The 16212-nt window shown below is 37.9% G+C and overlaps 1 protein-coding gene across 1 annotated transcript; it reads left to right on the plus strand.

Annotated features, from left to right (window-relative positions):
• The first annotated feature begins 3080 nt into the window (after positions 1–3080).
• On the plus strand, positions 3081–15400 carry LOC143889392 (protein SUPPRESSOR OF GENE SILENCING 3 homolog). Its single transcript, XM_077393573.1, has 6 exons — positions 3081–3212; positions 7609–8667; positions 11728–12022; positions 12641–12885; positions 14069–14226; positions 14973–15400. Exons 2-6 carry the CDS (start codon positions 7630–7632, stop codon positions 15196–15198), a joined length of 1962 nt encoding a protein of 653 aa, XP_077249688.1. The 5' UTR covers positions 3081–3212; positions 7609–7629; the 3' UTR covers positions 15199–15400.
• The last annotated feature ends 812 nt before the right edge of the window (positions 15401–16212 follow it).

Below are 16212 nucleotides of genomic sequence, written 5' to 3' on the forward strand. Positions count from 1 at the left end.
GATAAAAAACAAAGCAAATAGGTAAAGTAACACACAGTTTTATGTGAAAAAAATTTCAACACAAAGTGAAAAACCACAGTGCAAGGTCAACTTCACTGATCAAATAATCCTTAAAAGGGATTTGCTAGGGAATTTCGTGGAAAAGCTTTTGGGAAAAAATTTTCAACACAAAGTGAAAAACCACAGTGCAAGGTCAACTTCACTGATAGGTGGGAGATATGGTTGCCGGGTTTTTTTTGTTCCTGGGAGTTATGTGGGAGAAAAAAATACCCTGGGAGATAGGTGGGAAAAAAAGAAGTCCTAGAAGTATCCTGGTAAAATAAAAATTCCATGTTTGGTTATGTGGGAGAAAAAAATACCCTGGGAGATATGGTGGGAAAAAAAAAACCTTTGTTTGGTTGCTTGAACTGTTGGGTAGAAAAAAATTCTTCTCAAGTTTATTTTTGGTTCTTAGAGTTTATTTTTGTTCCTGGGGTTATCTTGGGATGGGATGAAAAGGCAATCATTACAAAAGTGGGATTAAAAAATTCACCCCACAAGTAATCATTACAAGAGTGGGATTAAAAAAAACCTAGTGCTAAAAGGCAACCACACATGGGATGGGATCAAAATTTAACTTACTCTCCCACATAACTCCCAGGAACAAAAAATACCCGGCAACCAAAGAGAGCGGGATTTGCTAGGGAATTTCGTGGAAAAGCATTTGGGCTCACTTTTGAAAGCTAGAACAACCACCTCAGATGATTTAAATGAATAAAGACCAAATCTGCTGAAACGCCTCAAAATGATTGTCTTATTTATTGAATTCATCTGTGGTGTCTGTTCTCTTGAGCAAAAGTTAGCTGTGAAATGCCATTCCGCAAAATTCCCTAGCAAATCCTTAAAAATATTATTTTTCCAAGCCCTTGTGCTAATTAGCTTGAAGATGGGATTGAACCTCTAGGTCAATGGTCAAGCCTTTTTTCCTCATGAAAAAAAGGAGAGGAATGAAAGGCTAAAGGGAGCCCTTGCAAAAGCCAGTTACAAGGGCACCCCCCATTGTTCCATCTGCAAAAAAGTGCATTTATAAGGGCACAAAAAAACATGGAAATGGCTACAAAGACAAAATTTTATTAACAATAAATGCACTCTATTGACAATGACCAATGGGAACGCCCTTGTATATAGTTTTTTTTTTTGCAAAGGCGCTCTTCAGTCTATCATTCCTCAAGAAAGCTAAGTGATTTTACCGATTCTTAAGCCCCTATAATTTACAGTTTATCTATATAGATCTGCCGTCAGGGATCATCCTATGAAAATGATTTTTGAGGCACAACCTATATCCCTTGTGGCTCACCAAATGGACGGTTTGGATCATCCTACAATACTTTTTGAAAAGTATTGCAATTGCATTAAATAAAAATGCAAATACTGCTATGAAATGATATCCACACCCACTTATTTTAATGAGAAGTATGCTAAAATAAACAAACCAGCCCTCTTTAAATCCACATCACTCACCTGCAGTTGTGATGATTGCAGAGTTAAATGCAGAATGAATGACTTAGATCCAATGGGGGCGACTGATCTTTTGCAAAGGCATCCTTCAATTTATTATTCCTATTTTAATAATATGACTTTATTTACACTTTTCTAATCAGTTTAATTTCCCTAAAATTAGAGGCGCAACTCGTGCCGATATTTTGGAATTTGGGTTGAGCTTTAACCTTAAAATCAGGTCCAGTTAGGGTTGATTCCGATTCTTTTTTCACCAAAGCTCATTCCGAACCGACCCAAGTTGCATCCCTGCCCCAAATCTTATCAACAACCAATAAAAAATGTATGAAGTTATCAAAAAGTGGTCAACAAACAATTGAATATGTTTCATAAAGTGGAGTCACAGTACAAAAAAAAACTATAGAGACTTCATTCAGGGTGTCAATTTTGGCTCAGGCTCGGAAGCTCACTCGAGCTCGGCTCGAATCCTTAACGAGCCGAGCCGAGCCGAGCCTGGCCTAAATCGGGCTCGGCTCGTTAAGGCTCGTTAAGAATTTAATATATTTAAATATATATATTATATATTAATATATACACTAAAAGGGTTATCTAGGGAGTGAAAGGGGGAGGTAAAATATGTCACTTCATTTTTGGAACCCCATTTGTTACTTGGACCATCCCCCCATAGTGTAGAAAAAGTAGTCAAATTACACTAGATAGGGCTGTCCAGGGAAGATGAGGGATGTGAACTTAATATAATCCGAGCGAGCCTGACCAAGCCGAGCCTGGTTCGAGCCCGAGCCCGAGCCGAGCTTTTGAGCTTAACGAACCGAGCCGACCCTGGCCAAGCACGGCTCGGCTCAGCTCGTTTACACCCCTAAACTTCATTTATCATTCTCCATACTTTAATTATTATTGTTGGGAAAGTTGCCTTGTTCCTTAAGAAACCCAATTACCTTGGGAAGCAAAAATAGAAGGTGTGTTTTTAGGTTTTCCTTAAGACCTAAGATAGAAAGCCTCTACCTAATATAACCAAGGGGTGGTAGTAGAAGGTGATTGGGTTTAATCTATTGTATTTCTTGTATATTTTTCTTGTCGTAGTGGAAGATCGTGTTCTCACCTGTGGATGTAGGGATCCTGGGGAATCGCGTAAATCTCCGTGTTCATCTTGTGGCTTGTTTTCTTATTTGTACTTTTGCTGCACGATCGGATCGGATCAGATTTGCCTGGTGCTCAACAATTATCAACAAAAGTATTTTGTGCTGTGATTTGGCATTGCTACTAATAAATTTCATTACTTTAATCGGCAGCTACATGGGAGAAAAATGAGAGGAAATGCCTAGTAGCAGCCCACTTGATGAATGGTGAGATCACATTGCACATGAAGCTCCCGTGTCTAATTAAGTCTCATCTTGGTTCATGTCACAGTAATCCATCCTCCCAAAGTAAAAATAAATAAATATAATTTAAAATTCAGATACTTATCTTCACTGGTACGGTACGTGCCCCTTTACGTCTTTCCACTCTCTTTCCTCAGTTAATCTTACCCTTTGTCCTTTCACCTTAACATTAAAATCGAGTTAAATCGGTTTTGAAATCCGGAGTCAGGCCCCTTATAAATAAGGCTGTCAGTCGGTCTCTAAGAAAACCCCTCTTTCTCGTCTGGTTTTGTTAGATTTGATTTGATCGATTCCTTCTCCTCTAAGCAGATCATCTGTGCAGCGGCTTAGACACAGGTCGATTTTGATTATCATGCTCACTAGTTCCCTTCTTTTTTATTTCATATGTTAATTCTCTTTGCAACTTAGGGTCTTAGTATTTTTGTGTGAAATGAGTTACTACATGTTCAGATGTTGTGAATTTGTTTTCTATTATTAGAGATGTTGGTGGGAAACCAAAATGGAAAGGGCTGCTTTATTTGGGTTTTACGAAAACCTTGGTATAAAGAGCAATGTTACTCACACGATCAGTGTGGGAGTGGCCCTTTGTGTGTGTGTGTGTGTAGGCTGCTCAAAAGAGGGGTTTCAGGGTTGTCTCTTCACTTTTTCTTGTGTTTTCTCTTGGGTTTTTTCTCTTGGGTTTTTTCTCGGGGTTATCTCTCGTGTACGGTCTTGGTTGATAAGAAAGGAATGGGTCGTGGGTTTGTGGGTTAATCCATTGTAATCATATTGTTTTCTCAAAGTGAAGATCGTGTTTACGGTGTAAGAATCCATTGCTAACCACGTATATCTCGTGCTTGTGTGTCATTGAATATTTATACTTTCTTTCTATTACTTTGCGGCCTATTCAGACACACAAGCACGAGATATATGTGGTTCTTGAAGATGCCTACACCTGTGGTGTGAGATCCGATCTTTCACTATGAGAGAAATAATCCGATGGCCTAAAACCCTTAAACCCTAACCTTCTCCCTCTATTCTCAACCAAGACTTACACAAAAGCTATGAGAAAACCAACTCTCATTTTTTCTCCACATGAGAAATCCCAAGAATCTCTCTCTCACCACCATCCACTAATATGGTCGTCTGGTTTCTCTCCATAATAAAACCTAAGGTATTCTAATACCGTAAAAAAGCTAGATCTCTAGATCTCTCTCCCTCTCCCTCTCCCTCTCTCTCTCTCTCAAAGTTCAACTAGAAAACCTAATTAAAGAGTGGTCTCCTCTTTCTACTTACATCATAACAAGGCACTCATCCCAACAATCTCCACATTGGCTTGTTTCTCAATCAACTTGAAGATTTTTTGTTGGATTATCCACTGGTCCGCTGTCACCCCAAACTACATTAGTCTTCTGAAGTGCCAACTTGCCATTAAATCATTCTGGTTTTTTACTCTACCTAATTCGATTAACATTGTCGATGCACATGTTTAGCTCTACTGAGTCAACTCTAGAGAAGGGCCTAGATTCGCCTTCCCCTCCAGCAGGAACAGCCACCTCACCTTCCGTAGCTTGAAAACCCGTCTCTACATAAACTATGAAAGAGACCCTCTATGCGCACACTTAGCTTTGTTTCCAATCAACTATTTGAGGTTCTAGAAATACCATCTTTCACCATGTTCCTCACTAGACAATAACAAACCCCCCAGCCTTCTCCCCTTTCATCAGAATCATATGGCCTTGTGCGATTTCCATGAATCCGTATGCAACCAAGGTTTAAATTTTGGTTTCGGTTTTGATCGCCGTGGAAATGGAAACGTTTCGGTGTAGGTTGGAAATTTCAGTGGAAATCTTGTCAAATCATAGAAACATATAGAAACACTAGCATTTGTGACCCATGCTATGCATGGGTGTAATATGATGGCTCCACCACATGCCCTTATTATTTTCCTCTCTTACATCTTCCATTCAACACCCAATTGATCTTTCTCTTGTGTGTTATTCATGATAGTGTTCATATAATAGTCCACGGACCACTTCCCAACTTCACAAATCAGGTAGCATCGTGTCTTCTTCCAGTCAATGAAGCAAAAAATAGTAATAATAAAAATAAAGCAAATTACATATTTATATATAAGGATTTGCTATCGTCCATTGCCAAAGGCATTTCACAGGTGGTCTGTTGCATCTGACAGCAGCCACCTCGTGAATGAAGACAAAATCTGCCGAAAAGTGAGCCTCTGTGTCTGCTGTAAGATGCAACAGACTATCAGCGGAATGGTTTCTGCGATGGACGCTAGCAAATCTCTTGTGTGTGTGTATGTGTATATATATATATATATATATATATATATATATATATATATATATATATATATCACTTTCTTTGAATCCGGATTTATTTGCAAAAAATTACACATGCAAATGCAAACGATGAAAGAAAAAAAAAAGTAAACTCCCTCTCTCAATCTGTGACTACCAGTAGAGCCCGAAGAAAGAACGGAAATTACCTTATTGTTTTGGTGTGCACTCTTTGATGTGTAGAAATTTCTGAGTTTCCTTCTAAGAGGGAATTGCGCCAACCAAGTTTCTATCAAATGCGGACAATTCCAAGAACACAGTGGTGTGCAATTTAGATGGCGGCATCGTCAGAGAGTGGATGTATCCTGTCCTTGGCGACACCGCGACACCGGAGACTCCTGAGTGTTCCTGAGTGTGTAGAGATCAGCCTGTAGATAGAGAAATATGTTTCTCAAATTTACACGGATACAAGAGAGAGAGAGAGAGAGAGAGAGAGAGAGAGAGAGAGAGAGAGAGAGAGAGAGAGAGATTTGCTGATTAAATTCCATATAGGCGAATATACTACTTCCTATGAAATCGGATTTATTTGCCAAAAATTGAAGGTTATGGGAAAAGTGAATGTTAGCTCCAAAATCTAATTAGTAAGCAGGAAAACAGTTATATTAACTGAATTTGTGGGTGTTGAATTAGTAATGGTAAATAAAAACCAAATTAGTAAGGAAATCTTTCGATTATCCTCAACACCCAATTAATAGCTACAAAACAAATTTAATTTTGTAGAGCGGAAATTAAAAGCGGCAAATGATTTAGTAGGGGAAATTAACCCAAATTAAAAGCAGCTAATGATATTGTAGGGGGAATAACTTTTCCAAAAAATTATTTTCTTGCAAAAAAGACGAATGACAATGGAAACACACATTCTTAGTAGATATTATAGATTAAAGATAGATGGATATGCAAATGGTAGAATTTAAAGAAGAAATTTCAGAAAATGCTAGAATAATCATAAAACCATCACATAACCAAAAGGATAACCATCCATAATAGTTTAAAAATATCGAACACTTAGTGACATGCACTGTCGTGCAGATTTGATAATTTAGTTCTTGGCAAATTGCACATCTAATTCATCTGAATATTTCTTTACCCATAATACATGAACCACATTTCAAATGCAATTCATATAAATATGATTATGTTATACATATTGATATAGTTTGGTACTATAACATTTGAGATCTTGGTTTATGCATTGTTGTCGTTTCAGTTTCAGTTTCGATGGGTATGGAAACTAAAGCATTTCGGTCGTTTCGTTCTTGTTTCGGTAGAAAGTTAAAACCATGTCTGTAGCTAAATACTTATAAGTCTTGGAGTCTAACTGGCCCAATGACACTAGATTACTCTGTATCTTTGAGTCATACGTCACACCACTCGAAGTGTGCGTCACTCCATGGAACATTCTGATCTTCACAGTAACAATTACCGTCATGTCACAAGTCGACCCGTCACCCAAAGACATAATATCTGCCCTTCTCGTGGAATATATCAAAATATTACCTATTGGAGTATACATGAACAATCCATTCTAAATCTAGAATTCACTCATCATGAGAAGTGTGATTGCTTGTTGAGACTGTGAGAGCACCTCTAACTATTTTGCACTGCTAATCCGTTAGTGCCACCACTGTGTTTCCAGCTCCATTGTCCAACTTGTCTACCCGCTTTGAATGGCATGATTATAACCTTTGCAATGATAACATTGCAGGCCTTTTTTTTTGTTGGCCGTAGATCTCATCTTGTTGTTTTTAGATCCCTTGTCAAGCACCCTTCCTTTTTGATATGTTGGGTTGCCATTCGTTTCTTTCAACACATACTCTAATTAACATCAAACGAGTGTTGATCAACAGTCACTGATCACTATAGGACTCCAACATGTCGTCGTCGACTTTGAGTACTGATCATAGAAGCCACTTGCTGATCTCAAAGGGATCAACTAAAACCTGATAGTGCCCATCGCCCATCAAATCCCACCAATCGTCTACTCATGCCGATCCACACTGATTGGAATCGCTTATCGCAACCCATGCCCTTTTCATGTTCCACTTACAACTACTCCACCCTAAATCATTCATCAAGTTGATTATGATACATACAGATTACTCTGCATGATTTGGATCGAGTGAGTATTGTATATCTGTAGGCTGCATTCTCAATCTAAGCTTATATTATTTCCTAAATGGGTTCTGCTTAACCATGATGCATAAAATTTGGTTAGAATGGTACATTGTGTATGATATGAGATTGTGCGTCATGATTATTTGTAAGTGAAATATTAGAGATTCTTTATTAGATCTATTTGATCCTGTATTAATGCAGCAATAATTTCAATTTGTGTTTGTAGGGTTTGTGCGGTTCTATTAGTTTTTTACTAACTGTTCATATTAACGATGCAGGAGGGAGGCTTACATACTGCAATGAATTCAAGAAAAGGTGGTGGCAAGTCCTCGGTTCCTTCCTCTAGTTCATCGCCTAAGGGGAAAGGCATTGCTCCCCAGTACAGACATTCTGACAGCAACAGCCCCAAAAATGATCAGCCGAATCATAATGCGGCACTTCCAAATATAGACACCGTCCAAGATGATGAATGGCAAGTCTATGGAAAAAAATCGAGGAACCGATCTGGCAATAGTGCTACGAAACAGCAGGGAGCCTCGAATGCTTCCCCTAAAGCCCGTGGTCCTCAGGATTTAATGCAGAGGCCAAGCATGGCTAGTAATGGAAATAATTGGAATGCACAATCAGTTGATCCCAAGAAACAAAATGGTAGAGGAAACACGAGGTCACAGGGTTCTAGTGGGGGTTGGGAGTCGTCCTACATGGCGCCATCACCTGCTATACCTCCACCTCTTCAGCAAGGGTGGCAGTGGGCTGCTAGAACTGGGTCCTCCAATCCTTCTCAATCTACGGCTTCGGAAGATACCGGAAATGAAAATGAGACCGGAGGATCTGTAGGAGAATATTTTGGATCTGACACTGGACGCCATCCTTCTGATGATGAAGACCTTGAAGTAGACAGTGATGATGATCTGCTAAATGACGACTATGATTCTGATGCCAGTCAAAAGAGCTACGAAACTCGAAAGAAGAACAAGTGGTTCAAGACACTTTTTGAAGCATTGGATAATTTGACGATTGATCAGATAAATGAGACATCGAGGCAGTGGCACTGCCCGGCTTGCCATTCCGGTCCAGGTAGTATTGACTGGTTTAGAGGGTTGCAGCCTTTGATTACGCATGCAAAGACAAAAGGTACCACCAGGGTCAAGCTACACCGAGAACTTGCGGAACTTTTGGATGAGGAAGTTCAACGAAGGGGGGCTTGTATAATACCGGCTGGTGAAGCATTTGGTAAATGGAAGGGTCTGCATTCTGAGAAGCGGGATCATGAGATAGTTTGGCCTCCCATGGTTATTATTATGAATACTAAACTTGAGAAAGACGAAAATGACAAGGTACTTTTGAATTTTTTCCCCATCATGGCAAATTATTTAACCTTAATTTTTCTTCTAGTGTGGAATTTCTAATACATCTATCCATGGCATTTTAGTATAGTTAAATTTGATCAGTTATAAGAAGCTACATTCTCAGAAAAATAGAAGTTATAATTATAGTATTACTATCCTGTAAATTTCGTCGTTGAAAAGCCTGATGGGAGCTCAAAGCCCATCCTCACTAGCCAAGTTTAATAAACTTGTAACCCAACCTGGACTTGATGAGAACCCAAGTGTGAGTTGTGAACTCAGTCAAGTGCCTGAAGTTATTTCTTTTTTTCCAACTTTGTAAAGCTTTTTCTTTAGACCTGTAGTGTGGCGATTGGCGTATGAAGTGGTAGATGCACTTTCTAAGGATGGATCCTCCAGACCGTTTTTGTCTGAGGGCTCATTGTGTCATTGTTTCGGCTATGTGAATGTTGTGACTCTCCTGTTCTTGGAAGTAAGGAAAAGTAATTATAGTGTACATGACTTTCCAAATTACGTTCTTACTCTCATTTTCTGGAGTACTCAGTATAGATTCTTGATACACCTGATGAAGTTTCCCCATCACACAAATACTTCAGAAACAGTAAATATCCACGGCCGTTTCTTAAAAGTTAGAATCTGTTCTCATTCCATCTCTCAGTATTATAGTTTTCTTTCGCTTGAAATAAACCCAGTTACCTTTTTAATTTTTTTAATTGAACCCAAGCTGACAGGCAAATCAATTTACTGAATCTCTCAGGTGCTTATTGGTAAGAAAAATAGATGGGTTAAGGGGTATCTGAGGTACTATTTTACTGCCCCCAATTGAATGGGAAGGATTGAGATGCATCAAAGCCTTATTTGTTAGGTGGACATCACATTTCTTCTATTCACCCTCTTCTTCTAAAAGGCTGTTTTGGGGCTAGGGTTGATTACATCGTTGCTTTCGAACCAAGTGATTTGAAGGAGGTACAATTTGGTGCTAATCTATGATTTGTGGCCACAGACACAAGTGTCGCGTGTCGACACGGACACGGCAAAGCCCCAGAATTCAGAAACAGGGACACGGCTAAATTAGAAAGCATGCATGATGCAACAACAAATATTCGTTAAAGAAGTGCTAAAAAAGAGTTTATAATAAAAGTCGCAAACACAATATACAATAATAAAATAGAATGGCACACTTGACGTGGCACTAAAATGTGTCCACACCCCCATATTAAATCTAATAAAAGATTCAAACACAATATACAGTAATAAACTAGAATGGCACACTTGACATGGCACAAACATATGTCCGCATCCCCACATTAAATCTAATAAAAGATGCAAACACAATATACAGTAATAAAATAGAATGTCACACTTGACATGGCACAAAAATGTGTCGACACCCCCACATTAACACTTATAGCAGTACATTTAAAAGTGTCCAACGGAGTGTTGACACGGGTGGACACGCTGTGTCAGCAATAAATTCGAAGTGTCGGCTAAATCATAGGTGCTAATAGATTCAGTAGATCAGTTAACTTCAACCTATTGCCCTCCCCCCCCCCCCCCCCCCCCCTCACAAAAATGTGTCCACACCCCCACATTAAGTCTAACACTTATAGCAATACATTTAAGAGTGTCCAACGGAGTGTCGATGTGGGTGGACACGCGTGTCAGCTGTAAATTCAAAGTGTCGGCTAAATCATAGGTGCTAATAGATTCAGTAGATCATTTAACTTCAACCTAATGCCCCCCCCCCCGGTGCGCCCCAACCCCTTCCTCTCCTCTCTCTCTCTCTCTCTCTATATATATATATATATATGTGTGTGTGTGTGTGTGTGTGTGTGTGTGTGTGTGTGTGTGTGTGTGCTTTGATATTTTCACTAACACATCTTTTCTTTAATTAGAGATATTGCTGTTTGGAAATTATAGTACTTTTAGACTTTTGAACTTGTAATAAATTGGTTCTCTAGCAAAAGCTATGTTGCATGGATTCTTTGTCCCCCTATGCCGAATCCGTGTCGACACGTCTTCGCATCCGAATCGGACTTGGATTCACGTGGGACACACCCGGATTCTTGTCATAGCCATGTCACTCACGAATCCTGTTTTTTTTTTTGGCGAATCCGATTCATTGTTGTTTCTTTTGAAATGCGAATCTTTTATATTTTCCCTTTAAACATATTTTCTTCTTAACTTTTTTTATATGAAAGCACAACCTGTACTCTTTTAATAAAAACCATAGCGCCTTGACCCTCAAACATCCACCCCCTTCCTCCTTCTACTCTCTTAATACAAAACTCGCCTTAACCTTCTACCCTCAAAATTTTCATGTATATATATATATATATATATATATATTGAATTTTGAAAATTTTATTTTATTTAAAAATTCCCGAATCCGAATCCTACTTTTGGGGGTTTGCCGAATCCGACACCTCGAATCCATGTCGGATCCCAACACCAATCCGAATCCATTCAACACTGAGCAAAAGTCACCTCTGGATCTTAGAATGCAGTAAAAAATGGAATGAGGCACGATTTCATGAATCTTGATCATTTTTTTTGAATAGTATGAATTTTGATCATTTTAGGTAGTTTTATAGTATATAACTATAATGCATTACTAGCATCTCACTTATGTCGTATACACATTTCATTCTCTTCGTCTTACATATCAGACTGCAAGAGTTTTTACCTAGTTCCTTAAAAATGTAGAAATAAACTGAAATTTGTTGTGACAGAATGTGGCTTTTTTCATATTTTTAATATCTTTTGTAATTTTATGTTAAATTTCGAAAAGGATTAGGAAATCATTCGAATTCAACTATACAACTCTGGTGACGGCCTATTGATTGCACAGTTGAATTTGTTAACTAGGAACTTGGTTTCTCAGTCAAGTCCAAATTTTTGTTTGCTACCACAAAGGCTGGAATAAGCTTTTATGTTTCTATACTAGGGTATTGAGAATGCGTAAGTACTTATTTTAATATTTTTTTTGAAATGGAGTACTTATTTTAATATTGTAACTCCATTGTGTTCTGTGTTGGACATCAATTTCAGTGGACAGGGATGGGGAATCAAGAACTTCTTGACTATTTTAGCTCATATGAGGCAGTAAAGCCTCGACATTCATATGGCCCGCAAGGGCACCGTGGGATGAGCATTCTGATATTTGAGGGTTCAGTGATTGGCTATTTAGAGGCAGAACGACTCGACAAACATTTTGCGGAACAAGGAATGCATAGAGATGCTTGGGAACGTCGGCCAGCCCTATTTTACCAAGGTGGAAAACGTCAATTATATGGATATATGGCTTCTAAAGACGACATGGATATTTTCAATCACCATTCTCAAGGTATGATTTTTCTTTTCTTTGCAAATTTGATCATTTGGAGGTTATGTAACTTACACATGAACACACCTATGTTGGACACTGCCATGGTGGTGTCTGACCGACAATATAGATCAAAAGCTTCTTTTCACATTCAACAGAGAGGAAAATCATCAGATTGGAATTGGGTAGTTAGGATTGATTGATTGATTTGGATGTGGGCCATGGCTCATCCAATGAATGGCCCCGAGACATGGCTGATTTGAATTGATGATTGAATCATCCACTTGTATGCTCAGATGCTTTTTTATTGAATGATATGTATGCTCAGATGATTAACTCACCCTTACTCTGATGGGTTGCGTCCCATTGGATTGTTATGTGTGGAGGATCTAAATGTCATCGTCTTGTATGGGCAATGGGAACGATAACATATTTCCATGTTTTAGAGTAAATCTGATTTAAAAGCTGAAATGACCAAAAAATAGCGCTTGCTGTTTCAGAAAGATATCTAAATTGTGGAAATAAGGTATCTTATTATTATTGTTATTTTCAAATTTACTTTTGAAAGGTACTGGCTATCTTATTTGTTCTTTTATTTCTAAGAGTGGATCTTGCTATTGTTTGTTAATTGATTCTTAGGCAAATCGAAGCTGAAATTCGAGATGAGATCGTACCAGCAAATGGTTGTGGGCCCAATGAAAAAAATGAGCGAAGACAACCAGCTATTAACATACTACAAGAATAAGGTTTCTCGACAACAACAACGTTCGAAAGCCCTTGAGGAAACTGTGGGGATGATGAGCAAAAAACTACGTATAGCCAATGAGGAAAACAGAATTGTTAGGCAGAGGACACAGACCCAACACGAAGAAAACAAGGAAGAGGTATTATCATAAGCTAAAGATAAATTTCAGTAATATAAATAACTCAAAAACTTAAATCAGCCCTCCTTAAGATAATGACACGCTTCACTTCAAATACTTATCTGATGGACTGTTGATAATTGTTTGGGAGTTGTAGTAGGGCTGCAACTCGGGTCGGGTCGGGTTTTTTTCGGAAAACCCACGATTCCCAAACCCGGCCCTACCCATGATAAATCTCGGGTCGGGTCGGGTTTTTTCACGTTGACGCAATTTTTTAAGGAAAATTCTTGTTTGGCAAGGCAACTCAACTCAACTCATAGAAGAAGAAATTACACTCACATTACACTTGAATCAAACAATCATGTAATTACACTCACATTACACTTGAATCAAACAATGCTGTAATCAAACAATGTTGTAATTACAATCAAACAATGCTGAATCAAAGTATCAAACACTTGAATCAACTCAACTCATAGAAGCAGAAATTACACTCACATACAATAACAGTGGGTGCGTGGGTTTTCACTTTTAACTTTTAACTAACAATAGAAAAAAATGTACATACTATAACTTATGTAACTCAGGTCGGGTCGGGCCCCTTCAAACCCGGCTCGACCCGAAACCCATGAAACCTGAACCCAACCCAGGCTATTTTCGGGTCGGGTCGATGCGGGTCGGGTAAAACCCGGCTCGAGTTGCAGCCCTAAGTTGTAGCATCCTTGAATGGCTAATTAGAGAGAGAAGTTACAAAGTAAAAGAACAGTGCCATTATTAAAACAAGGGATTGTAGATATCATTTTCCATAATTTATAGTATGTAATTGTCACTGTTATAAGAATGTTCAAAAGTTTAAGTTCTGAAACTTATTTTTCCTCTGAATTTCTATAACATCCTTCAATACCTAATTGGGGAGGTGTCTAATTAAAGAAGCAGCACCATGATTAAATAAGGGGAGTGCAGATATCATTTCCTCTTAATTCATACTTCACACTATGGAAATGTCACTATTATAAATTATAAGAATGTTAAAAAATTTAAGCTGGGGAGCTTCTTTTTCATTTAAATTTCTATTTTTACCACAGCTTATTGAGTCCATCACCTAATATGGCCTATTATATATATTTTTTTGTTGTCCATTCTTGAGCTCTCTCCTTTATCTTTAATTGTTTTATCAGATTCTTTTTTTTGTCCTCCTTGTTAGATGGATTCCATGGAGCAATTTTTCAAGGAGCAAGTGGCTCTTATTCATGAAGGTTTGGAAGAAAAAGAGGACGAGTTCGAGAAATCGTTTCAGGAACAACGTGAAAAAGCAAAGCAGTCAAATGCCGATTCTGGAAGCAAAGAAGAGCGCGAGCACAGGTAACTAAACAACCATTCCCCACTTTCATTTCAATGCATTTTGGAAATAATATGCACATATATCAATTAGTCTGTTAACTTGAATCACAGCTTAGATGTCTGCTGCAATGCAGCTTATCAGAAAATATAAAATAAAAATTAAAACACTTCCTACATGACTAGTGCCCTAGTGTGGTGTGTAGGATAATGCCAGAAAAAAATTCCCTCGTTATTCACTGGGATTTTGGCCCACTTGGATTTCTTTGAAATTTTTTATTTTGAGGATTTCTTTAAAAAATTTTTATGGTTTTGGCTTGGGTTTGGGCTATAGAAACCATGGTTTTAAATTTCGGTTTCGATATGCGTTTCGTACCCATGCGAAATTGAAATTTCGACTTCGAAATCTGGTGGGCAATTTAAAAGGTTCATTGTATTTGTTAATTGAAATCCCTGAAATTTCGGTCGAAATTTAGGGATAACTATTAAATAATTAAAAATTAGAAAAAATTAGTCGAAATCCCTAAAATTAATTTCGCACAAAATAAAGCCTCATTTCAGTTTCATTCTCCACAGAAACCCGAATTTCGGTCGAAAATTAAAACCATGATAGAAACTAGGCACCTGAAGAATCAAAATCAGATCAAGTTTCAAAATATTTGGCAGTCTGAGCTGTTCCAACTATTAGACCCAAGTTAGAAATGCCCTGAATGTGGGTACTTTAATATGTGTTTCTTATATTTAATAGTCTTGTGAATTGCTGTTTGCAGGCAAGAAGAGGTTGAGAAGATAATCGTTACTCAATCTAAAGATGTTGAAAAGTTTGAAGCAGAGAGAGAGAAGTTGATGTTGGCACACGAAAAGAAAATGACGGAACTGAAGCGGAAGTATTTGGAGAAAGAAGTGGAATTGGAGAAAGACTTCAAGGATACACTCACTCTACTCATGGAAAAGTACGTTTGTCGCGCCTCGGAGCCTTCTCTGAAAAATGGTTAGATAAACAAAATATTAAGAAAAGAAGTGCTTTTTATTGTGATTGCAATGATATCTGAAAACTCAACACATTTTCTTCTCCGACGCTGGTAACTAGACTTTTAATAATTGTAAGTTATTAGTTATGTAGGGAAGAATGTTATTATCTTACTTTTTTTGGTTTTTCGCACTTGAGATTTTCTAAATGTTAAATTTAAGTTCTCAATCATAAGCTTCTAATTGCTCACAAGAAAATGAAGAGAAAGCCAAGATTATGTGTCAGTAGACACTTTATAGCCGTTTGGTGTAATCCTGGATTTTATAAGCTAACACTTGGATTTTATAAGCTAAAACCTTGATTTTATAAGTTGAAAATGGATTTTACAGTCTTCAACATTTACAATACGGGTTTTTAGCCTGTAAAATCCAGGATTTTACAATCTCGAGTTAGGCTAGGGTTGGCCTCAAGACGGCCTAACTGGGCCCGAGACCCACCCCAACATTTAAGAAGAGAGTTGATTTGAGTAGGGTTTTTGAATGTCATCAAAATATCCCTCATGAAAAAGACAAATGAATGAAAATAAGAAGGGTATTTTCGTAGCAGGATGCTCGTTTTTGTAGCAGACCTGATGATAGGTGTGTATTTTCAAAAAAGTGTGGGAGCACCCTATTTTCAAAGTTCCAGACCATTCATTTGTTGGGCCCCAGCGTAAATTGGATTTGCCTAAAAAAATCATCTCTATAGGATTGATCCCAACCCTCCAATATGCAGAATTTTCTATATTTTGAGTCTCTTTAATTGAGAAAGACCCAAGCCCTCTAAATTCTAATAGAAGGGTTTGTTGGACCCTAACGTAAATAATAGGTAGTAAACATATAGAAAATTTAGGTATATATATATATATATAAAAGAAGGCAAAGAAGAAGAGAAAAGCATTCTATACAGAAGATCACAACAAAAGCAATTTTATTCATCAATTATTCTTTACTACTGGATAAGTATTTCTATGCCAAGGGAGGACCACCTCTACACCCGGT

The sequence above is a fragment of the Tasmannia lanceolata genome, unplaced genomic scaffold, assembly GCF_043159265.1.
Source record: "Tasmannia lanceolata isolate RefF3 unplaced genomic scaffold, GAP_Taslan_0.1 ptg000013l, whole genome shotgun sequence".
Lineage (NCBI taxonomy): Eukaryota > Viridiplantae > Streptophyta > Magnoliopsida > Canellales > Winteraceae > Tasmannia > Tasmannia lanceolata.